The 27,282-nt window shown below is 43.1% G+C and overlaps 1 protein-coding gene across 21 annotated transcripts in view; it reads right to left on the bottom strand.

Moving 5' to 3' along the window:
- The window catches only part of ank2b (ankyrin 2b, neuronal), a 512,663-nt gene that overhangs the window by 245,449 nt on the left and 239,932 nt on the right, over positions 1–27,282 (bottom strand). For all 21 annotated transcript variants that reach the window (XM_051929737.1, XM_051929741.1, XM_051929735.1 and 18 more), the window contains exon 2: positions 21,045–21,146. In XM_051929737.1, coding sequence (XP_051785697.1) covers positions 21,045–21,146 — 102 coding nt within the window. The remainder of the gene's footprint in view (positions 1–21,044; positions 21,147–27,282) is intronic.

The raw sequence follows: 27,282 nt of genomic DNA, 5'->3' as shown, positions 1-27,282 counted from the left end.
AGGTATGGCTAGTTATGCAACTGTAAAACCAGGCCATGATCCATATTAATGTGTACATTTTATTTTAAACTACCATTAAAAGAGCAATATAAAAACACCTGCTCATAAACACACTCTTAACTGTTCAATCCATTTCAGGGTCACAAGATACCAGAATCAATCTCAGCAACAGCAGGAATCTACCCTGGCCTGGATACTAGTCCATTACAGGACACACTCACAAACACATGCACACACACACACACACTCATACTGAGACATTTTGTATAAGCAAATAGTCCAAATTACATGTATGTGGGTGGAAGCCAGAATTACTGCAGTGTCAACAACACAAAGAGGTCATACGAGGCATCAGCACTGAACATTGTGTAACAGACGCTTACAAAACAAATCTGAGATGCTACAAGCAAACGCTGCTCGACTGACAGAAAAATTCAAAACCTCCAGAACTCTGCTCTGTTGATGAGCCAGTCAAATTACACACCCCCAATGACATTTTGCCATCTTTGTATTATAATTATACCTAGAAAAGTAATATTCTATAAAAGGATTTATGCACTAAAATCATGAAACAAGGCTTTGTACAGACCTTTAACCTTTTTTCTTTTTTTTCTGCCATCACATGTACAGTACTTTTACTAATTTCAAATCACATGACAAACACACACCACCTCCAGGTTCCAGGAAGAGTGACATGATATGACATAAATCCCATTGGCTGTTCAGCAGAGGTCTGAAGGTCTGCAGCTGGACCCTTCTACAGAATGTGGTCACTCAAATAGAAAAGATGTTCTATCTGACGTTATCAGATGAAAGTTAACATCAGTTTCAGAAGCCACATCCCATTAAAGGTGATGTATAACAAACATCCAGAAACATGTACCAATTCAACTACCAATGAAAATTTGAAAGACTCCTCATGTCATTTCTACAATAACGTTATGTTAACCTTTCATCTACTCACAGTTTAAGCTCACCTGAAATACTTCAGTCAACCAATTTCACCCTGGGAACAAATAAAGTTATATCTATCTACCAATCAATTAGTTTGAGCAGTTCCCCTATACATTCCGGCGCAAAGCTTCCTTAGGTATGCTCTGTTTCTTCAGCATTGGACTCTCTTAACAAATACCTGAAGTGTACAGAATTCACAAATACCTGAAGTGTACAGAATTCACAAATCTAAAACTTTACGGTTTGCACATTATACTTGCCAACTGTGATAACACGGAGACATTTTAACAATTTATTTTCATGGGTTTGTATGCTCTTTTCTGGTATTTGGGTTTACTGGCACCAAATGATCTCAGCTTATCAGGCAAAATAATCCCTGCGACATACTATCATTTCATTAAATTCACTAATTGCTCATTTTTTCTGCTATAGCACAGATCACACGTTTTCTTAGTCTTTAAAGGCAGGTGTCTATAAGTAACAGTTCATTATAGGACTCCATGCAATATAGACCAGTAATAGTGTTTTTGAGTGAAGCCATTTTATTGTCAAGCTAGATAACCTTTGGAAAAGGAACCCGAAATCTACAGTTGTGGCCAAATGGATGGATGGATGGACACAAATATGAATTTTCACAAAGTTTGCTGCCTCAGTTTTTATGATGGCAATGTGCATCTCCACCAGAATGTTATGAAGAGGGGGCAGATGAATTGCAAAGTCCCTCTTTGACATGAAAATGAACTTAATCCCAAAAAAAAATAAAATAAAATAAAAAAAAACACATTTCCACTACATGTCAGCCCTGCCACAAAAGGACCTGCTGACATCATTTCAGTGATCTTCTTGTTAACACAGGTGAGAGTGTCAAAGAGGACAAGGCTGGAGATCTCTCTGTCATACTGACTGACTTAGAATAGAGAGGTTCAATTGTTGTGAAGGCAGCTTCAGGGCGCCCAAGAAAGTCCAGCAAGTGCCACGACAGCCTCCTAAAGGTGATTCAGCTGCAGGCACCACCAGGGCAGAGCTTACTCAGAAATGGCAGCAGGCAGGCGTGAGTGAGGCGAAGACTTTTGGAGGATGGCCTGGTGGGTGTCAAGAAGGGCAGCAAAGCCGCCAAGAAAAACATCAGGGACAGACTGATATTCTGGGATTGGACTGCCGAGGACTGCTGGGGGGACAGTCATTTTCTCTGATGAATCCCTTTTCCGATTGTTTCGGGCATCAGGAAAAAAAGAGCAGAAAAGGTGAGCGGCTCTACCATTAGTCGTGCGTCATGCCAACTGTAAAGCATCCCGAGACCATTCATGTCACATGGGGTTCCTTCTCAGCCAAGGGAGTGCAGGGCTCACTCACAATTTGGCCTAAGAACACAGCCATGAATGAAGAATGGGACAAAAACATCCTCCGAGAGCAACTTCTCCCCACCATCTAAGAACAGTTTGGTGACCAACATGATGGAGCACCAGACTATAAGGCAAAAGTGAGAACTAAGTGGCTTGGGGGAAAAAAAAACATTGAAATTTTAAGTCCGTGGCCAGGAAACTCCCCAGACCTTAATCTCATTAAGAACTTGTGATCAATCCTCAAGAGACGGATGGACAAACAAAAACCCACAAATTCTGACCAACTCCAAGCATTGATTATGCAAGAATGGACTGTCATCAGTTACGAATGGGCCCAGAAGTTGATTGACAGACAGCATGCCAGGGCAAATTCCAGAAGTCTTGAAAAAGAAAGAAGGGCCAACACTGCAAATATTGACTCTGCGCATAAACTTAATGGAATTGCCCCTAAAAGCCAACCAACACTTGTGTTATGCACAAAACTTTTGGCCTCGACTACACACATGCAACTTTAAGTATGTGGACACCATTTACCATCAATGCTTCATTTTTTTATTGCACATATCAGTATCATTGGCCAATAATTCACAATACTGTAAAATGGATTGTGACATCTGATCTTTGGGTTCCACTATAAAGATAAAAACAGTTGTGCATCTCCTTTCCTGGCTTCTTTATTGTATGTGGTGTCTTGCAAAAACACCACCACTACAAGCTTTCAAATAATAAAAAAAAAAAACTTAAAATATCTATCTATATATATATATATATATATATATATATATATATATATATATAAAATCCCTATGTGCGTCCAGGTGTCCGTGTGTGGGTGTCTTCTGGTGAAGTGCACATGCACGGGGAACGGTGCTATGCGCGATATTACTGTCAGAGAAAGTTAGAGGCGTTTTACGGAAATACAAACCAGTATTACTGCGAGAGGAAGTTAAAGGTACACAATACAGTGACGCATATTACAGACACATACAAGCCAGTATTACTGTCAGAGGAGATTAAAGGCATATTACCGACACGCACGCCTGTATTACCACCAGAGAAAATTCAAGGTATATTACAGACGTACGGACGTATATTACAGACGTACAAGACGGTATCCTTCAATAAGGGCACGCACAAAAAGGTGAGCCTCAAAAGGACGACCTCAATTGGACGCAGCGAATAAAGGCGCGCGTAAATAAAGATCTGCACCTGTTGCTCTTCACATATTCCAGAGCCATTTGAACTAAATTATCTACGCGCCCTTATTGAATAGAGTCATACAAGATAGTATTACTGTCACAGAAAATTAAAGACACACAATACACGGCGGCAGCCCACGAAGAACGGTCAGCTCAGCAAGTAAACATCAACAAAAGAAAGGCTGAAAGAAAGAAAAATACGACCAACAAAAAGAATGAGGTCAAAGTCCCTTGCCATTTAATATAGACTGTTCCTGCTAATGTTTATGCACTACTGTTCTAGCGCCCGTTATTGTAACGGGCTAAATGACTAGTCTTCATATAAATACACATTAAGAGTTCAGTATGACGGCTAATGTTTGATACTTGCTTAATTCCTCATGCAAGTAATATACTTGACATCATGGTGTGATATGTGTACCCGGTTTGACCAAAATAAAATGAAACCGAAATTTTTATTGTATTCTAGAAAAAGAAGTGTTTTTTTCAGCTCTGTAAATATTCCTCCCCACAAGTTTTTAATGTTTTAAAAACAGGTATGTGCATTAAACTCCGGGTTGCTATTTTGGAAAAATTAGTCAAGTAGAACTGACAAGCTTGGCTGGGCTAAATGGCCAGTTGTCACTAAAACAGTTCTAACATTCTAGTTGTAGTCATTTTAATAGAAGCCTTTTTAAATTCTTCTGTAGGTTTTTAGGATCCCATTATCATAACTTGAACAGCACAGTCGCAAGTTGTTTAGCACTGCCAGCTCACTGTCCATGTGGAATTCGCTAGTTCTTTCCATGGCTGCTCTCAGGGTCTTCTCCACATCCCTAAGACTAGAACAGCAGGTTCATTGGCCTTGGCACACTGACCTGGTATGAGCGAGTGCGAATATGCCCAACAATGGAATGGTGCCTTGCCAAATTCTTTACTTGAAACAGACTCTGGACGCAGGAGGCAACACCGCTAACCCCTATGTCTCACTTGATTGCAGATTTTAAAGAAGATTTAATTGTTGTTATGATGAATCTTGAATGCAACAAACAAACTGTGCAAATGATTTATGATAGTAAACATGAGTGGGTGTGCCACTGTGCCATATTTCAATGAAAATATTCTAATGAGGCAGCATGCTTGTGGTTTCTGAGTATTAAAAACTGACATAACAGAAAAGCTTAAGACATTTGCCAATTATATTTCTGCCAAGGTTGTGAATGTTTCCATGTCAAGGATTCCCAAACTCAGTCCCAAGGACTCACTATGGTTGCAGGTTTTTATTCCAGCCAAATTCACAATTAGTGATGATAGTTGATCTCATTTATTTAGATGCCCCTTCTCTTATTCTGCCTTTAGGAAAGCACAGCAGTATGATTTTTACATGTATAAGACATGTAGAAATATTTCTACTTTTGCTTTAAACGCTTACCTCTCTTTTGTTGCTGTCCTATTGTTTTGTTATTTTTGTGCAGTTTGCACCCTTCATTGTATCCTAATAATGATAATTAAAACAAACAGAACTGACAGCCAGGTAAACAACACTGAATGATGAAAGGCTGCGATAACTTTAGCATCAGGCCCCACTAATTAGTAGATAATAAATTAAACAATTGGAACACCTGGAAAAGCAGATTGAAAATCAGGCTGAACATTGTTAAAAAGTTTTAAAAAAATACCCCTATAAGTTCTTAGCACATTTTGATAAAATTTAACCAAAAGTAGTTTTACTTCTCCATTGACTCCAAAACACAGAAACTGGGAAATAACAGCTCACTCAATTGGGCTAGGAGTCCAATTAAAAACACAAGTTGGTTGGAACAAAAACCTGCAGCCACAGCAGGTCCCCAGGACCGAGTTTGGAAAGCATTGGTCTATGTGATTTAGTTCAGGGGTTCTCAAAGTCGGTCCTGGGGGCCCACTGTGGCTTCAGGTTTTTGCTCCAACCAGATTCATAAATCAGTGACAACTGCTAACGCTGATCTCAATTACTTAGCTGGTATTTTTTACTCCTCTCTTATTCTATATTAAGAAAGCACAGCAAAATGATTTTTACATTTAGCAGATATTTAGAAATAGTTCTGGTTTTGTATAGATCTAAATACTTAACTCTCTTTTGTTGACTTCATTATATTTTACCCTTTTTCTGTGTAGTTTGCTCCCTTCATTGTATATTATTGATGACAATTATAAACGAGCAGAGCAGACATCCAGGCAGACAACACTGAATCGTGAAAGGCCGCAACTACTTTAGCGTTAGACCCACTAATTGTAAACAATGGATTAATTAAACAATTAGAACACCCAGAAAAATAATGAACATCAAGATGAAAGTATTGTTAAAAGAAAAGAAAATACAATAATGTACATTATTCCCATAACTGTTTAGTACATTTATTTATTTTTTTTTTTTTAACCAAACCTAGTTTTCTAATTTCTATATTGTTCCCAAAACACAGAATCTGGGCAATAACAGTTCACTTAATTAGCCCAGGATTCCAATTAAAAACAGAAGCTGTCTGGAACAAAAAACCTGCAGCAACAGGGGGTCCCCAGGACCAACGCTGAGAACCCCTTATTTAGTTGACCCCTACAGATTAAATTTAACATTAATCACTAATAACAAGGTAGCAGACCACTCAACGTGTATAATGGGTGTAAAACAAGCAAGGTAGTCATTCTCTTTATTGTCCAATAAAGGAGTAATTTTATTATTTTTCTTTAGATATCAAAAAATTGTTTGAGAACAATTACTCTGTATAGTGCATTACTTTGTTAATAGATGTTTTACTCAACCAATTAAAAGAAGCTGTACTACTGGCAAGACTGAAGTTAGCTATTTATTCTCAGCCTGGCACAGTAAAACAATTATCAGGGAATACACAGTATTTTAAGCGAGTCTATTTTAATTTGTTTTGTAAACCTGTTTCAAAATGATCATCATAATCTTTCTAAATAAAATCAATAATCAACATTAACAACTTCAAACCTCTTCATATCAATTTACAGTATTATACACGCAACATGATGCTTTTTAAATTCCTCATCGTATACTTGATGTCACGGTGTGATGTGTCCCTCTTTTATGCGCACCCGTTATTTCATTTGAAAAAGAGCAATTGTACATTTTCATTCCTGCTGAAGTTTGCCCATTGCAACGTGAGCACACTGGTCGACCATGTGGAACACTTGGCTCTCTCTCCCCGACCTTCAACATAGCACGACGGGAACAGTTTAAATTTCAAGGCGCATTTACGGTGGTAACGTCCCGTTGGCACCTTTTCTTTATAAATTTTTGCAACATGATGATTATTTATTTATTTTATATATATATATATATATATATATATATATATATATATATATATACACACACACACATAAGCCAAAAAGCACTGAGTCATTCATCACGAAATCTCCCGAACCATGCGGACTTGGGACTTGAAATTTGGAATGTAGGTTACCCTTGGCCCATAGGTGCTCGCTAAGAAACGGTTTTAAAAAATTCGTGGTCCAAGCACGTTCTGTCTGTATGTGTTTCCGCTTTTCACGAGAGAATCACTTAACGGATTTATATCTGTTTTCTAGACTTTGCCTGAACTTTCCGGTTGGTTTTGCGACTTCTCTCATCGCGCTAAGTACCTACCATAGTTCGCTAGCGGTACCGATTTATTTATGCAAATCCAACAGAGGCTCTGGGCCGAGAGCAGGGGGGCGGGGCCTTCCTCATTCACTCGCCAGCCTCTGTTCGAGTTGGTCTACGCCTCGCCAAGTATTGGAGTGCACATCGCCTCCGCTTAGCTAGCGATACCTGTTTGCTCAACAGACATTATCATCTAGAGATTGTTAAGGTGTAACGTTTGACGTTTTTGAGAGAGAAATCAGATCTCCATGTATTTTAGAGGGTAGCTGCTGATTGCCAGAGATATCACGGCCATGTGCTTTGCTCTCCCGTCAGGGCTGAACACGATCAGATATACTGTAGTGCCAACGTCTATTGATTTTTAAAGTTTGTCCTGTTTCATCACTAGGGCGCAGCCACGAGGTACAGCTATCTGTATATATAAAAGTCCAGGTATGTATGTGTGTGTATGTTCCAGCATCACTTCCGAACGGCTGGACCGATTTTCACTGTAGGTTGAAATCAACCCTAACCCACCTCGTTCTGGGTAGGGTGTAGGTGATCTTGCGGTCTTGTATGCATGTTATTATCCAGTTGACAATCGGTACGACCACCAGAGGGGAACTGGAGGTGACTGCCAGCATTCTTTATGTTTGAGCACCATCGCGCCCCTGTTGCTTGTGAAATTAAACAGAGCTGGCCAGTTCCGAGCGTCAAATGGATAACTTACATACAAGACCGCAAGACAAGCACATTAAGTATTTGTTAATTTATTCATATTTTTAAAGTTATATTTTTCTCAATTAAAAAAACACTTCATTTTCCTCCCAGGAAACGCTGGGTATTTCAGCTAGTCGCAGATTAAGCTGCAGGTGAGATCTCTCCAACACAGTGATATTCATCCGCACCTGCAAGATATCCCCAGAAACAAAAAAGTAAGTGTCCCAAAGTGATTTTTCCGTTTCAAAAACAAACATTAGGACAAAACAGTAACTGCCTGTTAAACACCACAGCTCGCCGCGTGCATTAAAGCACACAGGTGCCTGCCGCATTTTCCAACCAGTTTGTCTCGCATACGCGCCATGGGCGTAACAAATCTTATTTAAAAAGAGATTTTTTTTTTCTTCCCCCCCACGTACGTTCACCTTTTTTTCCCCAATCAAGTCCTGCTACTCAACCACTGTTTCCTATTGTCGAATTGTTTACTTTTTTTTTTTTTTTTTTTACTTTTTTATTGTTTGTTTCAAAGTGCCAAAACTTTACGCGCCAATTTGCATTGCCATCAAACAACCAAACTAGTACGCAATGATCCTCATTGTAGCCATTTAATACAAAATCTGCCAGTCATTTAACTGTAACAACAAGTCATACTACGTACTCAAAAACACAGCTGGTCTAACGCACAAAAAAACAAAACACCAAACTATATACATTTATAGCAGCGCTTACCTTTGTTTTAAAATGTACAGGAAGTTGAAAGTTTTAATGCTCTTTATTAAATTCAAAGTTGCAACAACCAACACTCGCACATGGCAGGCATCGAATGAAAAGAGCGGGACAGAACAGAGAACGCGCACTTGGGGAAAGGGGCGGGGCTCACAAGTCACGTGGACACCGATGTCGAGCTGATTGGCTGTTTAGCATTCGGGCTTTCAACTCAATGCTGTTTCTTCTTTTGGGAATAGCTCGCTTCACGGAGTACGGCGTAACGTTTGACGCGTTTGCGGGTAAAGTGCAGATTACACATTTTACAAATTAGATCATGAACACACGGAAAATGTTGATCGTGTTACGCGACTCTCTTTGTATTTTCTACGCTTTAGGTCATAATCAGACAATATTACACATTAATATGTAATGTACAAAATATAAAGCCTTCAGCGGATTCAAACATACCAATAACCATTAAATTCGTTTTCAAATGTGTACTAGAGGTAATGCAAGTTAATGCGAGTCTTAGTGGGAAAGTGGTGTTGTAAATTGTACTCCAAGATTTTCCAATTAAGAAAGACAAGTGTCGAGGTATGGCAGTTGTGCTCACTAATGATAGATAGATAGATACTTTATTAATCCCAAGGGGAAATTCACATACTCCAGCAGCAGCATACTGATACAAAAAAACAATATTAAAGAGTAATAAAAATGTAGGTAAAAACGGACAACAACTTTGTATAATGTTAACGTTTACCCCCTTGGAATTGAAGAGTCTCACAGTGTGGTGGAGGAACGATCTCCTCAGTCTGTCAGTGGAGCAGGACGGTGACAGCAGTCTGTCGCTGAAGCTGCTCCTCTGTCTGGAGATGATCCTGTTCAGTGGATTCTCCATGATTGACAGGAGTCTGCTCAGTGCCTGTCGCTCTGCCACAGATGTCAAACTGTCCAGCTCCATGCCTACAATAGAGCCTGCCATCCTCACCAGTTTGTCCAGGCGTGAGGCGTCCCTCTTCTTTATGCTGCCTCCCCAGCACACCACCGCGTAGAAGAGGGCCCTCATCACAACCATCTGATAGAACATCTGCAGCATCTTATTGCAGATGTTGAAGGACGCCAGTCTTCTAAGGAAGTATAGTCGGCTCTGTCCTTTCTTGCACAGAGAATCAGTATTGGCAGTCCAGTCCAGTTTATCATCCAGCTGCACTCCCAGGTATTTATAGGTCTGTACCCTCTGCACACAGTCACCTCTGATGATCACGGGGTCTATGAGGGGTCTGGGCCTCCTAAAATCCACCACCAGCTCCTTGGTTTTGCTGGTGTTCAGGTGTAGGTGGTTTGAGTCGCACCATATAACAAAGTCCTTGATGAGGTTCCTATACTCCTCCTCCTGCCCACTCCTGATGCAGCCCACGATAGCAGTGTCGTCAGCGAACCTTTGCACATGGCAGGACTCTGAGTTGTATTGGAAGTCCAATGTATATAAGCTAAACAGGACCAGAGAAAGTACAGTCCCCCTGCGGCGCTCCTGTGTTGCTGACCACAATATCAGACCTGCAGTTCCCGAGACGCACATACTGAGGTCTGTTTGTAAGATAGTCCACGATCCATGCCACCAGGTATGAATCTACTCCCATCTCTGTCAGCTTGTCCCTAAGGAGCAGAGGTTGGATGGTGTTGAAGGTGCTAGAGAAGTCCAGAAACATAATTCTTACAGCACCACTGCCTCTGTTCAAGTGGGAGAGGGATCGGTGTAGCATGTAGATGATGGCATCCTCCGCACCCACCTTCTCCTGGTATGCAATCTGCAGAGGGTCGAGGGCGTGGCGTACCTGTGGCCTCAGGTGGTGAAGCAGCAGCCTCTCCATGGTCTTCATCACATGTGACGTCAGAGCGACAGGCCGGAAGTCGTTCAGCTCACTAGGACGTGATACCTTTGGGACTGGGGTGATACAAGATGTTTTCCAAAGCCTTGGGCCTCTCCCCTGTTCCAGGCTCAGGTTGAAGATGCGCTGTAGAGGACTGCCCAGCTCCAGCGCACAGACCTTCAGCAGTCGTGGTGATACTCCTTCTGGACCCGCTGTTTTGCTGGCACAAAGTCTCCTCAGCTCTCTGCTCACTTGCGCTGTTGTAATTGTGGGTGGGGATGTCTCTCCTATGCTGGTATCAGCAGAAGGATGGGTGGAGGGTGTATTACTCCGAGGTGAGAGTGGGTTAGGGTGGTCAAACCTGTTAAAGAAGTTGTTCATTTGGTTTGCTATCTTCACGTCTCTCTCGATGGTGGCACCCCGCTTCGACCTGCAGCCAGTGATGATCTTCATCCCATCCCACACTTCCTTCATGCTGTTATTCTGCAACTTCTGCTCCAGCTTTCTCCTGTACTGCTCCTTCGCTGCCCTGAGCTGGACTCGGAGTTCCTTCTGCACGCACTTGAGCTCATGCTGATCACCGCCTTTAAAAGCCCTTTTTCTCTGGTTCAAAAGGCCCTTGTTGTCACTTGTAATCCATGGCTTGTTGTTAGCATTACAGCGTACTGTTCTTACTGGAACTACAATGTCCATACAGAAGTTGATGTAGTCAGTAGTGCAGTCAACAACCTCCTCAATGTTCTCACTATGTGATCCCTGCAGGATATCCTAGTCTGTAGTTCCAAAGCAGTCTCTCAGTGCCTGCTCTGCCTCAGGGGACCACTTCCTGAATGAGCGTGTGGTTGTAGGTAGCTCCCTGATGATGGCGCCGGAGCAGGGCCCTCTTAACGCATGGGCATGCTGGGCATTTGCCCAGAGGCCCCACGAGCATAGGAACCCCATGCTAATCTATGTATGTTGTGACTTACTGAGAGGTTGTGTAGGTTGGGGCCCCAGTGCACTGCTTTGCCAGGGGGCCTGTAATGCTGTTAAGTCAGCTGTGCGCCACAGTGTGGTGACATCTTACATGTTCATCAGCACACGCAAGGACTTGGGGCTGCCAACTCTCTTTCTCTGGAAATGAAGACATTTGGGTCGAAAAAGGAAGACTTTTGAGAACTATGATACCATAATGCACCTTTATACTGTCTTATGGGTTTTTAATTAAATGATATAAACCTTTAGTAGCAGTTTATCACTATAATTATGATATGACGGCCACAATCACAGTCACTGGCAGACTAATTACCCATTAAATGTTTTGAATATGTCAAGCCTCTTAAATTAACAGACTTCATTCCTTCCTTTCTTATTGGTATAGCTTAACCGTCGTAAACCTGTAAAAAATGATGCACATGGTAAATTCACTATTCTCGTCAATATCTGCGTTGTTTACTACCAGAACAGAAGTGAAGCTTCTGGGGAAAAATAAAAGCGTGCGGACTACTTCTGCAAATGCTGATTGGTGTACAGCTTTCAAATTTTCCAATGACAATAATAAGAGGATTTCCAAGTTTTAGGAGCCAAAATTCTGGACATTTTCAAAATTTTATAAATTCCTCCCGGACAGTCCACTGCGCATTAAAAATGAGGACGAGTCCGGGAAAATGAAGGCAATGCAAGGAAGGCTTACATGTCGTCAGTACATATGACAGTAATAACCTATAAGTAAGGGTTCTTCACTCTCTGACCTGGAGGGCTGCAGGTTTTCATTCCAGCCAGTTTCAGTCCTTGCTGACAATAAAAATCGGTGTTTAACTGTATGACGTATTAGTGCTTTCATTCAACCAACACAAATTGTAATTAAATTATAAAGCAGGATCCTCAATTACAGTCCTGGAGGGCCACAGTGGCTGCAGGTTTTGGTGTGACTCAAACCACCTACACCTGAACACCAGCAAAACCAAAGAGCTGGTGGTGGATTTTAGGAGGACCAGGCCCCTCATGGACCCCGTGATCATCAGCGGTGACTGTGTGCAGAGGGTGCAGACCTATAAATACATGGGAGTGCAGCTGGATGATAAATTAGACTGGACTGCCAATACTGATGCGCTGTGCAAGAGAGGACAGCCGACTATACTTAGAAGGCTGGCATCCTTCAACATCTGCAATAAGATGCTACAGATGTTCTATCAGACAGTTGTGACGAGCGCCCTCTTCTACGCGGTGGTGTGCTGGGGAGGCAGCATAAAGAAGAAAGATGCCTCACGCCTGGACAAACTGGTGAGGAAGGCAGGCTCTATTGTAGGCATGGAGCTGGACAGTTTGACATCTGTGGCAGAGCGACGGGCACTAAGCAGACTCCTGTCAATCATGGAGAATCCACTGCATCCACTGAACAGGATCATCTCCAGACAGAGGAGCAGCTTCAGCCACAGACTGCTGTCACCGTCCTGCTCCACTGATAGACTGAGGAGATCGTTCCTCCACCACACTATGTGACTCTTCAATTCCACCCGGGGGGGGGGGTAAACGTTAACATTATACAAAGTTATTGTCTGTCTGTTATACCTGCATTGTTGTCACTCTTTAATTTAATATTGTTTTTTATCAGTATGCTGCTGCCGGAGTATGTGAATTACCCTTTGGGATTAATAAATATCTATCTAATAATATCTATCTATCTATCTATCTATCTATCTATCTATCTATCTATCTATCTATCTATCTATCTATCTATCTATCTACTAGCTACATACTGTAAGAAGTTGTATTTTTGCGATAGTAGTAGATGGCACCCAGAAGTGGGTGCCACAGAAGTTTGCCTGGAGGAACTGCACACTGACACTCTTATTTTGTATGATGCATGTTTATAACAAGGTGCTTCACAAGCCCATAGTTATTGTACGTCTATATTTACTTATAAATGTTTTACACTTGTAGCATAGGCAAGTGAAGCGACTATTTCAATTTGGCACAGAAGCTGACATTAAAATGGCAATGCTGTGGTTTAAATTCCAGTACCTTGGCCAACACTAGACCATGCCTATTTATTTATTAATTTTTTTTATTTTTGCATATGCAAAGAGTACGCGACACGTGTTTTGCCCTAATTCTGGGCTCATCAGGCGTACACACTCACTGCACCCACCTCTCGGGGATCCGAACCTCGGACGTCAGCGGCGAAGCCTCTAACATTGTGCCACGGCGTATGGTTCATTCATTTGACAGCATGTAGATCGGGGTAATCACATTCATGACTTGCTGACCAACCACAAGCATTACCTGGTAGGTAACCACCCATACAATCAGATTGTGATTCAGACTACGAATGCTGTGAATGTAATTACCCAGATCTACATGGTGTCAAATGAACAAACCACATGCCGTGGCACAACGTTAGGGGCTTCGCCTCTAGCACTGACGTCCAAGGTTCGATTCCCGTAAGGGAGTGCAGTGAGTGTGTATGCCTGATGAGCCCAGAATTAGGGCGAAACACGTGTCACGTACTCTTTGCATTATTTGACAGTAAACTATTTCAACCATATATATATATATATATATATATATATATATATATATATATATATATAAATATATAAATCCAATGCCTGTCTGTATGTCTGTCCGCTTTTCACAAGAGAACTACTTAACGGATTTAGATCGGGTTTTTTCTATAATTTGCTGGAACATTCTGGTTGATTTTCCAACTTCTCTCATCACACTAAGTATCATAGCTCGCTTGTGATACCGATTTATTTGTGCAAATCCGAGAGACATGCAGCAGACTGAGAGGAGGGGGTCGGGGCCCCCACACTTACACACCAGTCTCGGGGCCTGTACCTTACCTCCACCTTACCTCCACTTAGCTAGCGAGTGAGAGAATTACTTAACATATTTAAATCTGTATTTTTTTTTCTTTCTATAATTTTGTTTGAACATTCCGTTTAATTTTGCGATTTCTCTCATCACGCTAAGTATCACTGTTTCCTTGTAGGAGTGATATATTTGCACTAATCCAAGACAGAGGCTGTGGGTCGAGGGGAGGGGGAAGTGTGACGTCAGGAGTAGGGAGCCGTCCTGTTTCACTACTACGCGGTCGGAGCTGCAGGAGACGGCTAGTTTTAGTATAAATAAAAGTTCTTTGTTTTGATATACTGGCACCGCGTTTAGGGTTTGTTCCAGCCCTGCACCTGACGCTACTAAGACAGGCTTCAGCTCCCTTACCCTGACCTAGACAATAGTGAATATGTGAACAGTGATCTAATGAGGCAATAAATAAAGGCCTTTTTCTTTCTTTTAATGTTTGTCCTAAATGCTTTAGCTTACTGGTCTTAAAGATTGAAATCTCTTACATCCTGACAAATCCTTAAAGGATTCCAGTTTTATTTTTCTTTCTTATAGAATTGCATTCTGTTTCATTCCAGTTTCATCAGAGGCCGGTAAATGAGATCTTCCAAAGGAACGCCAGTGAGCAGGTCGTGAGTGTCTGAGCCCCTCCAGCCAATCACTAAGGCTCACATCAGGCCCTCTACGGTTACCGCAGCTGTTACAAATGAAGTGGGGGATTTAAATAGAATCGGTAACCCACCCTCCGCCACTAGCTGCTAATTTTAACTGTAAAAGCGCCAACAATCCAAAGACGCCCAGGACATGGAAAACGCTGGCAAGGGAGTGTTTCTTAAAGAATTCTTGGAATGAGACGTCTCAAGGAAATGCCAGTTCAAGGCTGAGCTGAGTGGATGTGATTACCGCATACAACAAGAAGGCATGTGGTAAAAGAACGAGTGATTTGCTTGCCATCGGCTTTTTCACTAATTTTAAATCCCTGCTCTCTTTACGTCTTTATTGATAAATTATAACGTCTCCATGGATTTTCCTTCAGAGGTGAGGAACACATAACAGTGAAGCTTAGTGTCAAATTTGTGGTCTGATGCACTCTAACTCAAGTACTTAACATGTGTGTATAAAAGAAGTGACATTTAATTTCAGCTACTGAGGTGGCAAAGGAAGAATCTGGAATTGAGTCGAACGTAAAGCAAGGAAAAGCCCACAGTCCAGCAAAGTTTGTTTGGAAGCATTTGTGAAAGTTCAGAGGAAAACAAACCACAACAAGTCCGCCAATCCCAATGTTACTGAATATTTCAGCCAGGGTTTCTCCCCGGCGGCACGGTGGCGCAGTGGTTAGTGCTGCTGCCTCGCAGTTAGGAGACCAGGGTTCGCTTCCCGGGTCCTCCCTGCGTGGAGATTGCATGTTCTCTCCGTGTCTGTGTGGGTTTCCTCCCACAGTCCAAAGACATGCAGGTTAGGTGTATTGTCAATTCTAAATTGTGCTTGGTGTGTGTGTGTGTGTGCCCTGTAGTGAGCTGGTGCCCTGCCAGGGGTTTGTTTCCTGCCTTGGACCCTGTGTTGGTTGGGATTGGCTCCAGCAGATCCCCGTGACCTTGTAGTTAGGATATAGCGGGTTGGATGATGGATGGATGGATGGTTTCTCCCCTGGCTGTGGTTTGACACCTTGTTTTATGTCCTTTTTGTTAATTTGTGTGTCATTCCTTTGTGTTAATGTCACTTGTGTTAATTTCTGTCTTGTGTGTGACTCCAGGGACTTCCCTCAGTGCTCTTAAAGCAGAGGTCCCAAACTCCAGTCCTGGAGGGCTGCAGTGGCTGCAGGTTTTCATTCTAACCCTTTTCTTATTTAGTGACCTGTTTTAGCTGCTAATTAACTTCTTTTAAATTAATTTTAATTGACTTGCTCTTGAAGACTCAGACCCCTCAATTATTTCTTTTGCCTTAATTAGCAGTCAAACAATAATGAGATACAAAATGAGCCAAAACACGACCAGCAAACTGTCACCATCACAAAATACCTGATAATAAAGAAACGTGAGGGTCTCAGGAATGCTGATCTGCTCAGGTCTAAAAAAACATTTGAGCAGAGCTCTTAGAAAAGAGAAAAATCAACAGTTTCAGAAATGTCTGCTATTGCACAATGAAAGCAGCAAGAAGCCATGGAGTTAAAGAGCAGATTTAATTAACGACAAGAATCAGAGCCTAATTAAGTAACTGGTTGGAGTGAAATTGGTTACAGTTTGAGGCCCTGACTTAGGTGGTCTTCTGTTGGCCCACTCACCTCACATTTCATTTCTGTTTGGGTGCCATTTAAGGAAAGAAATGAAGAAAATCAGGGGAACAAATCTTAAAAAAAAAACAAGTCAATTAAAATGAAAGGAAAAGGATTTAATTAGCAGCAAAAACAGGTCAAAAATTAAGAAGATGGTTAGAATGAAAACCTGCAGCCACTGCAGCCCTCCAGGACTGGAGTTTGAGACCCCTGGTCTACAGCTTTTGGTTTCACCAAATGTCCCTTCAAGAAGTCTGTTTTCTCCCTCTGCCCACCTGCTGACCGTCCCACCAACATGGGCTGATGCTTCTCCATTCTTGTTCCACAACCCTGGAATGATCTTGCTTTGGCTATTCGGACTGCACCCGATTTCCTCAAGTTTGGGTGTCATTTGAAAATGCACTTTTCCATGAAATATTTTTGAAAACTGCTTAGATGCCCATCAACTGTCCTGACAAAAAGTTCAAGATGCCAATGTCCATCTTAGTCTAGCAGCTGGTATAATTTTATAATAGCAGTACGACTCCCTCTTGCTCTGTTTTTATCGTATTCTCAGTTGGATTTTGAGGCTGGCACCTTCTTACCATCCTAATATGTAGTATAACTTGATTTGTAAGTCACCTTGGATAAAGGCACCTGCTAAATAAAAAATCAGGAGTGGTCTCTCCTCGACCTTCTCGTATACTCAGATATGGGGATGGATATCTAAGGAGTAAACCACAGGACAATGATTGCATTTTTATATTATGTACATTAAAGAACCATCAACAACAAATCAAATCAAATTAATAATTTAAAAATCAAACAGTCATTACCCAACCTGCTATATCCTAACACAAGGCCACGGGGGTCTGCTGGAGCCAATCCCAGCCAACACAGGGCGCAAGGCAGGAACAAATCCCCGGGCAGGGTGCCAGCCCACCACAGGGCACACACCCACACACCAAGCACAAGTTAGGATTGCCAATGCACCTAACCTGCACCCGGAGGAAACCCACACAGACACGGGGAGAACATGCAAACTCTACGCAGGGAGGACCCGGGAAGCGAACCCAGGTCTCCTAACTGCGAGGCACCAGCGCGACCACTGTGCCACCCAAAAACGAAAACATTATTATAAAAGTAAAGTTGAATAAATCAGACTCTGCTGCTGCGTGAATAAAAGGTAAAGTACCACTCCCGGTTAGCAGAAATAGCCCAAAAGTTCATAGAAATCTTCGTTTTGTACCTGATACTTGTGTGCAAAATTTGTTTGACCTCAGTGAAAGCAAACATGTTATCGTGTTTACACACAGACGTAATTCCAAAAATGGTATTTTCAGACTCGGGGAGGTCTAAAACATCGAGATTCATCAAAATTTCGAAATGGAATTTTTGGACAATTGCAGTACTTTCACTGTACTTCATATAAGAGAAAGTAAAAAAAAAAAAATAGAAAAACAACAATAGCTTGGGTTAATCCACAATCTCGTGCAACCAGGAAATGCAGCACACATTGACCTCTAAGTCATCCCGCTGGAGATGCCTCATGTGGTGCTCGCTTTCGGGTGTCCCTGCCTAGCAACCATCAGCAATAACTCCCCCAAATGGTGGCACCTTTACTGCTTCAGAGGGAGACAGAATTCATTTAATTATAAGGACCGGAGAGAAACACAGTCAGTAATGAGCCAAGGTCAAAGTTGAAAGTGAAACCGATTTGTCATCAAACAGAAATCGCTAACCAGAACTCGAAGACTTATAACGGAAGTGAATATTCAGTATACCCATAAGACGATAATCGGAGGTAGAAGATCACACACCAGTCAGACTACAGACCAGTGGCACTTGCATCTCACGTCATAAAGACCTTTGAGAGAGGCTGGTCCTGGACTATATGCGTCCTCTTGTGGTAGACCCCCTGGACCCACTGCTGTTTGCCTATTTAGACAAAGATTGAAGTGGAGGCTGCAATGACCTGTCTGCTCCACAAAGCTTATTCTCACCGACATAAAGCTGTCAGCACTGTGAGGATTTTGATTTTTGATTTCTCCAGTGCCTTCAGTACCAGCAAGCCATCCCCGTTAAGAGGTAAGCACAGGAATATGCAGGTGGATGAGCTGGTGGTGTCCTGGATGATGGAGGCCACATTTTGTGAGGCTCAAGGACTGTGTCTCTGATATGGATGTGAGTAACACTGGAGCCCCACAAGGAACAGGCCGGCCTGCTTTTCTTTTCACTCTGTACACCTCAGACGATAAATACAACAGCAGGTCAGGTCACTTGATGAAATTTTTTAGATGATTCTGCACTTATGGGGTCCATTGATAAAGGGGAATGTGACAGAAGAGAGGAGTCAGGGGGAGAACTTTGAGAATTGTGTGCAACTCAGCATCCGCAAAACCAAAGGAACTGGTGATTGATTTTCACAGCACCAGAGGACAACCTCAACACCCAGTCAGTATTCAGGGAGTGAATATAGAGGTGGTCCACTCCTACAAGTATTTGGGGGTCCCATGTCAATGATGGGTTGGAAAGGTTACATTACATAAAGGAACTACAGTACAGAAGAAAGGGCAGTGCAGGCTATTCTTCCTTAGGAGACTGCGCTCCTTTAAGGTGGGTAATGACATCCTCCACTTACTCTCTGATGGCCAGTGGGGTGTGCTGGACTGGGAATATCACTTCAGGAGAGGACCACCGAAGCAACAAACTAATTAAAGGGCAGGCTCAGTTATAGGACGCAATCTGGACCCCCTTGAGGTAGAGGTAGAGGAGGAGGAGAGAATGAAGACAAAACTGAGTGCCATTATGAACAACGCTGAACATCCGCTCTGTGACACACTCAGCAGAAGTGTGTCAAGAAACACAACTGGGGCTCCTTTATACCAACAGAAATATGCCTGTATAGCGTCTCACGTCTATTATTATCTAGTATATAGTGCCTTTTCTATCTATCTATTATATAGTACCCTTCCTACTATCTATTATATATTGCCTTTCCAATCTATCTACCTATTATATAGTGCCTTTCACATCCTATCTCTCTATTATATAGTGTCTTTTCTATCTATCTATTATATATTACCCTTCCTACTAAGGCGGAGTGGTGGCTCTGAGGCTAGGGAGCTGCACTGGCAATCGGAAGGTTGCCGGTTCAAATCCCATTAATGCCAATAGGGACTCTGCTCTGTTGGGCCCTTGAGCAAGGCCCTTAACCTGCAATTGCTGAGCGCTTTGAGTAGTTAGAAAAGTGCTATACAAATAATTATTACTATAATATATCGCCTTTCCTATCTATCATATAGTGTCTTTCACATCCTATATATCTATCTCTCTATTATATAGTACCCTTCTTACTATTATATATTAGATAGATAGATAGATACTTTATTAATCCCAATGGGAAATTCACATTCTTCAGCAGCAGCATACTGATACAATAAATAATATTATTGTCTTTCCTATCTATTATATAGTGGCTTTCACAAATTATCTGTCTATTGTATAGTGCCTTTTCTATCTATCTATTATATAGTACCCTTCCTACTATCTATTATATATCACCTTTCCTATCTATCTATCTATCTATCTATCTATCTATCTATCTATCTATCTATCTATCTATCTATCTATCTATCTATCTATCTATCTATTATATAGTGCCTTTTCTGTCTATTATATAGTACCCTTCCTACTATCTATTATATATTGCCTTTCCTATCTATCTATTATATAGTGCCTTTCACATCCAATTTAGCTATCTCTCTATTATATAGTGCCTTTTCTGTCTATTATATAGTACCTTTCCTATCTATCTATCTATCTATTATATAGTACCTTTCACATCCTATCTATCTCTCTATTATATAGTGCCTTTTCTGTCTATTATATAGTACCCTTCCTACTATCTATTATATATTGCCTTTCCTATCTATATATCTATTATATAGTGCCTTTCACATCCAATCTAGCTATCTCTCTATTATATAGTGCCTTTTCTCTCTGTCTAGCTATGTTTCACTTTTTCAAATTGCCATAAAATGACCCAATTACTGTAACATTTGGGACTCCCTGAGATTCTAAACAGACGTATACTTTTTCAAGGGAACCTACAAATAATTAACCAAAAGCAGCATCTTAACAGTATCCATATGAAACAAAATGGCATTGCGGACAGACTTATTTATTTTTCAGCATCGTTAATGTTAACACAAAACAAATGTTAGAAATAGACTCCTTGTTCTCCCAAAGCAAGGTTTACACATATAGTATTCATTAAAAGCCCAAGGAAAACCCCAAAAAATTTGTGACCATTCCACACTAGTTGATGGCCACATTCTCTTGCTATTTCCGCACAGATGTTGTGTTTACTTTCCTCCGTCGGTTCGGCTGAGCACAAGTGGGGCCGGCGATGTACGTGAGTGTGTCTTGAGATGGACGGCCATCTTGTGTGTCTACGTCTCCTTACAGTCTGATGTTTCGTGATTGCTTGGACAACGGGGGAAAAAAATAATGTAACAAAAAAACGAAGCCGACACCACATGCAGCATAAAGTCTCCTGGCCCTTACCTGATTACAGGTGCTTATGTCAATGCCACTCTTGAGATATTCCAGCACCTTGTCGATGTTGCCCGCCCTGGCAGCTCGTAGGAAGCTTGTGTTGCTGTCAGACTGCAAGAGAAGGAAACACGCAGAATTAATGGGGCGCTCGGTGAGAACTGATCCCGTAGAAAGGAACGACGTGTGTCTGCCAACAATCGATCCGCACAGAGCAGTGCTGCACAGCCATGTGTTTCATCTTCAGCCAAGTAGGCCAGACACAACGGCACTGCGCCATCATAGGAAAGGCAAGTCAGTGTTACCTGTTGGCAGGCCATTACCTGATGAATATTTTATAATCGGGCCAGATGAGGAACAGAACTACAGTCTGTGTTTGGCCCTCCAGGACCAGAAGCAGACAATTAGACCCCCCGACAGGCAATACGGTGTGACAGAAGAGCAAAATAATGGAAGTGATCGTGGAGGTAGATATTCCAGGGCGATACAAGTAATGGCTCATCTCTCCAGAGCCGCAGGTCTTCTTTTACCTCCAAATACCTGCAAAATATTTTAGAGTGTTTGCTACTGCGGACCGGTGGTTAAAAGAAAACGTTCTGAATCAACGGAGTAAACCTTTTGTCTTTCCATAGTTTCCTTTAGAAACCCGTTTATCTCAGATGACACACTGGTGTAAGGTGAACTGGGAGCTCTAATGGACTGGCATCCCATTCACTGCTGGTTTCTGCCTTGCATCCAATGCTGCCAACTTTTATGATTCTTATGAGTTGCCCCCCCCGCCCCGGGTGTGTCCTCATTGAAGAGCGCAAAGCAAAAATAAATATAGTTAAATTAAACTGGGAGTTGTACGGTGGGTCACACACGCGTGTATAGGAGGCTTCACTGAGGGTACGATGTCAGCTCGAGAGTTGATGAAGGGCACCAAGCTCTCTTCTCCCTCTTCTACAGATCAACAGAAGGGAAACCCAGTAAAACCGACACCAACTTCCTCCTTCCTGTCCAGACCACGCCCCCAACTGACATCACTTCCGCCACTCCCCACCAACTGTAAAAGCCCGCATCTCTCGTCCCCATTTGTCCTGCTGGCACTCAGTCTTTTGTGAGTACTCAGTTTATTGCTTGACTGTGCCTGACAATCTACGGGGTGGACCCCCAAACCTTTTCCTTTCTCTTGTCTTGTTGTTACAGGTGGTGCTGCTCCCTAATGGATCCTCCGTTTGAGACCCCCCCCACCCCCATTCCCAGGCATTGCCTTTGTGGAGTTTTGGTGTCCTCCCCATTTCTCTGCGTGTTTCTCTGTGATTATTCTCCTTCTCCTCCGACATCCCCAAAGACTTGCGTGTCAAGTAGATTGGAGACTGAGAATTGGCCCCATGTGGGTGTGGTGGGCTCTGTGATGGACTGGCACCCAGTTTTGAAACTGTCCCCTCCCCAAATTGAGTTGATTCAAAGAGCCAAGTCAGAAATAAAATGACTAAACTCTAAATCGTACTCTACGTACATCACAAATCAAATCCAAAAAAACAAGAACAGAATCCATAAACCAAGATATAAACATAATCGAAAATCAAAACCCAAGATTGCAAGCTGAACAACAGAAGCGGGAGCCGTGCTCTCCCGGGTTTAATAAAGAGCTGAGAGCGGTCCCTTAGCTACACCGTCAGGGGGCCCCGTCCCCTTAGGTTCAACATGTCGTGCAGAAGTTGTGCATCAGAGGTAAACTAATGGAAAGAATTAGAAGATCAAGCAGCAGCACACAGAAAGATCTGGAATTTACCTGAACAGTCTGCCCGGGTTCAGATTTGGAAGGTCGTGTTTTACTAATACCCTGCAATTCTATGAGGGGGCAACAAAAGAATACGATCAAAGTGGGGCTTAGGAGAGTATTGATCTTCAGAAAGCATTTGATAAGGTGGGAGTTCAGGGTGTGGTGTGTAGACGAGTGCAGACCCTCGAGGCAGAGGATGATGGGTGCGAGGAGCCTTTATCAAAATTGGCAGACGTTAAGAGTGCCGTCCAGCAGGGGTCAGTGCTGAGGCCGCTGCTCTTTTTATAATAGTTCAGCGATCTGGTTAGGAATATAAATAACAAGCTGGTCAAGTTTGCAGATGATACCAAGATAGGTGGATTGGCAGATCATCGAGAGTCTGTTGAATCACCACAGAGGGATCTGGACAGCAGACAGGCTTGGGTAGATTTGTGGAAGAGGAAAATGTAAAATATTACACATCCATCCATTATCTTAACTACAGGGTCACAGCCAACACAGGGTGCAAGGCAGGAAACAAACCCCCGGGCAGGGCACCAGCCCACTGCAGGGCACACAAACACACACCAAGGACAATGTAGAATCGTCTGTGCACCTAACCTGCATGTCTTTGGACTGTTGGGGGAAACCAGAGCACCCAGAGGAGAACATGCAAACTCCACACAGGGAGGACCCGGGAAGCGAACCCAAGTCTCCTAACTGTGAGGCAGCAGTGCTACCCACTGCGCCACCGTGCCGCCCAAGTATTACACATAATAAGTTAAAATATGAGGTTTGATTACACAATTGGCGGTCAGAAAATCGAAAGTCCACCTCTTGAGAAGGACTTAGGAGTCGTAGTGGACACGATGCTATCAACTGCCAGACAGTGTTCAGAAGCCATTAAAGGAGTCTCACATCATATCAGGTTATATAGCGCCTTGACATGTGGAGTACAAGACCAAGGAGGGTCTGCTGAAGCTTTATAACATACCAGTGTTAGTGGTACTCGGACCACTGTGTCCACTCTTGGTGTTAACCATCTTGTTATTTATATTCCTATCCAAATGATTCATAAATATTAAAAATAGCACAGACCCCAACAGTGACCCCTGCTGGACACCACCATTAATTAACATCACCCAATTCTGTTAGGGTCCCTCACACCGTCACCCCCTGCTTCCTGTGTCTGTGCCAATTTCAAATCCACCCGCACACTGCACCTCCATATGTATCCCGGGGTGGCACTCTGCCCCAACTGCCACTTGGCCAAAGCCCCCTGCAGCCACCTTTGATTTAGGGAAGGCTACGGCCGCTGCAGTATGTGATGAGAGCATCAAACCTTCTAGGACGATACATCATTTATGTGCTAATAAATGTACATTACTGTTGGTGGTCTTGGAACTCCATGATGTTCTTATGTTCTTCATCATCCGATAAACTGGGATTTCTGGTTTTGTCTCCTTCCTCACTGCCCATCTCACCACAGTGTGTGTTACCAGCATGGACAGTCGACCTCAGCCATTATTAACTCCTGCAGTCTAACACACTGTAATGGATGCTTTATTTCTTTATAGACTCTTCCAATTTTGATTCAATTCTTTTTCTTTCTTTCTTTCTTTCTCTTTCTTTCTTTCTTTCTTTCTTTCTTTCTTTCTTTCTTTCTTTCTTTCTTTCTTTCTTTCTTTCTTTCTTTCTTTTTTTTTTTTTTTTTTCTTTCTTTCTTTCTTTCTTTCTTTCTTTCTTTCTTTCTCTGAAATCTTAATGATATTCTTTTCCTTCCCCTCTTGTAAAGCACTTTGTACTATACTTGGTTACAATATGGAAAGCCCGGTGCCCGGACCTCAGAGGGTCACACTCCAAAGGTGGGCCGCAGACTGTCTGAGGGGGCAGAGAATATCTGGAGAAGCCATCTATAATGTACCCCATGAGCAGCAGGGAAAGGGATGGTTGGGTTTGGGGGGTTTGCAGCTCCGTCATTTAAATGAGAACTTCAATTGGATGTTTCTCCAGGCTGCTGAAGTCCATCAGTTTGGTTGCTTGGCTGTCAGCAAGCCTTGGATTTGGATCAAGAGCTGGGGGCATACAGGTAGCCTCTGATACCCCCTGCATGAAGGGAGAGCTTGGGAGCGCGTGTGTGTCGACATTGAACATCCAAGCAGTGGATGGAAACAACGCCGAAGAAGCCAAGTGGTCCTTTTAATCTAAGAGGCAGAGTCCATTCTTCTATCTCCTGCAGCCCCCCTAAGAGGTTGTCAAATTAACAACAACTACATTTATTTCTGTAGCACATTTTGATTCATTGGATGTAGCAACTCAAAGTGCTTTACAATCTACACTACTGATGTTGTATCGAGTTTTGGTTTGTCCACAGCGTTTATGGAGTTTCTGCAACTATTCTGGCCCACACAGACAAATAGTGATTGTGTGTGTGAGTGGGACTTGTGATGGACTGGCGCCTCACCCAGGTTTGGTTTCTACCTTGCGCCTGACCCTTTAATACCCTGAATTGGATTACATCAGGTTTGAGAATGTCGTTTTATTTCCAGATGCACTCCTCCTGGACCTTCGTCCAAGTCTTTAGAGTCCTGGTGCTCCCTGTTTGTGACACATGGACACTATCCAGTGACCTGAGATGAAGACTTGGACTCCTGTGTGTCTTCAGGGAATCCCTGGGTGCCGCTGGTTTGACTTTGTGCTGCTCATGGAGTCCCAAATGAGGCACATGACCTACATTGTGAGGGAGCGTCAGTTACGGCATCCCGCCATGTGGTGCGATTACCCGAGGGTGATCAAACTCACTGTTGAGGACCCGAGTGGCTGGACTAGACCAAAGGGACATCCACGTAACACCACGTGAAGTCATGAGGTCGCTGGAAAGGGGTGTGTGGTGATCCTGATATCTCTGCAAAAGGATGAAGGTCCAAGTCTTTAGAGTCCTGGTGATCCCTGTTTGTGAGACATGGACACTATCCAGCAACCTGAGAAGACTGGACTCCTTCATGTGTGTCTCTTCAGAGAATCCTTGGGTGCCGCTGGTTTGACTTTGTGCTGCTCATGGAGTCCCAAATGAGGCACATGACCTGCATTGTGAGGGAGCGTCAGTTACGGCACTTCGGCCATGTGGTGCGATTACCCGAGGGTGATCCGGCTCGCAGGACCCTTATTGCTGAGGACCCGAGTGCTTGGATCAGGCCAGGGGGATGCCCACGTAACACTTGGCTGCGGCAGATAAAGGGTCATTTCCGGAGTCTGGGAGTGGGGTGTATATCTGCCTGGGGGGGGTTGCCAACCGGGATCCCGAGCTATTTAGTTGTGTGGCGGATGCAGCAACATGCTGTACCAGTGCCTGCCCCCCAGACCTGACCTGACCTGACTCCTCCTGCCATCACTGGGGTGTTAGGGTTGGCTGGTTCACTGCCATCTGTGTGTGAGTATTGCTGTTCTGTTTCACGTGAGCCTGGACAAATAAACGGACATTGCAATGGTATTAAATTACACGCAGGTCCCCACGCAGGTTAATGCCAATTGCCTGCTGCTCCAATCAAGTCACAGTGCACAGAATTCATCATGGAGACCTGGTCAGGGGGTTTGGTTGTTGTTAGACGGCATGAAACGAATCGACCGTACTAATGACAAAGCTTGGGGTCATCAGGATTTGAATGTCACCTAACGGTTGATGGTGTTGTAAAGTGTGTTCTGATGACGTTCAGGTAGAGAAGACAGAAGTGTCACATTAAGGATGCGACACACACCCCAAACGCAGCAGCAGAGGGCGGTGAAGCTTTGCGTGTTTTATTAGCACATGCGAGTCACAATCTTCTTGTATTCTGTATACGTGACAATATTACCCCCCCCCCCCCCCCCCCCCCCATAAGCCTCCATTAAATACATAAGATTTATCCAAAACCCTCAGTAAGACAGAGAACGGCAATCATCCGCCAATGCCTCTCATTAGCGTTCGGCGCATCATGTGACTTCACATCTTCAAGGGGAATCCCCTCATCTCTGACCCCGGCTTCCAAATGCAGCATCACCGCCAGACAGGAGCTGCTGCAGTCAGGAGTGACGTCGGCCCGCAAGACCCTTCTCTCTGCAGCTATTATCACGAAGACTCGACCAATCGCATTCATAGCACTTGTGGTCTCCATGGCACCCCCGAGAAGAAGGTGTGGTCAGTAGGAGTGGAGTGCGCAGGTCGGAGCACTGCAGCAAAAAAAAAAAAAAAAAATGTCACGAATCTCCCCGGCTGCCCGCACAGCTCCGTCTCAGACTGGGGTCTCGTTAGATTCTTTACACTGGATGGCAGGTTGTTTATTAGCCGTGAAAAATGTCGGAGACGTATGTAAATAAACATGGCGCACGCGTTTAAATGCTAGTAACGCGCTTGGTAAAACATTCAGGTGTGCAGCGATTATTTCATTATGGTGAAGACACAAATTACTGAGCACTCAACAGCAAAATTAAAGACACTCCTGCTGGTATTTACTGTCTAAGTGAAAG

Source organism: Erpetoichthys calabaricus, chromosome 7 (genome assembly GCF_900747795.2).
Source record: "Erpetoichthys calabaricus chromosome 7, fErpCal1.3, whole genome shotgun sequence".
Classification (NCBI taxonomy): Eukaryota; Metazoa; Chordata; class Cladistia; order Polypteriformes; family Polypteridae; genus Erpetoichthys; species Erpetoichthys calabaricus.
The sequence above is the reverse complement of the archived record's forward strand: the minus strand, read 5'-3'. Positions and strand labels throughout refer to the sequence as shown.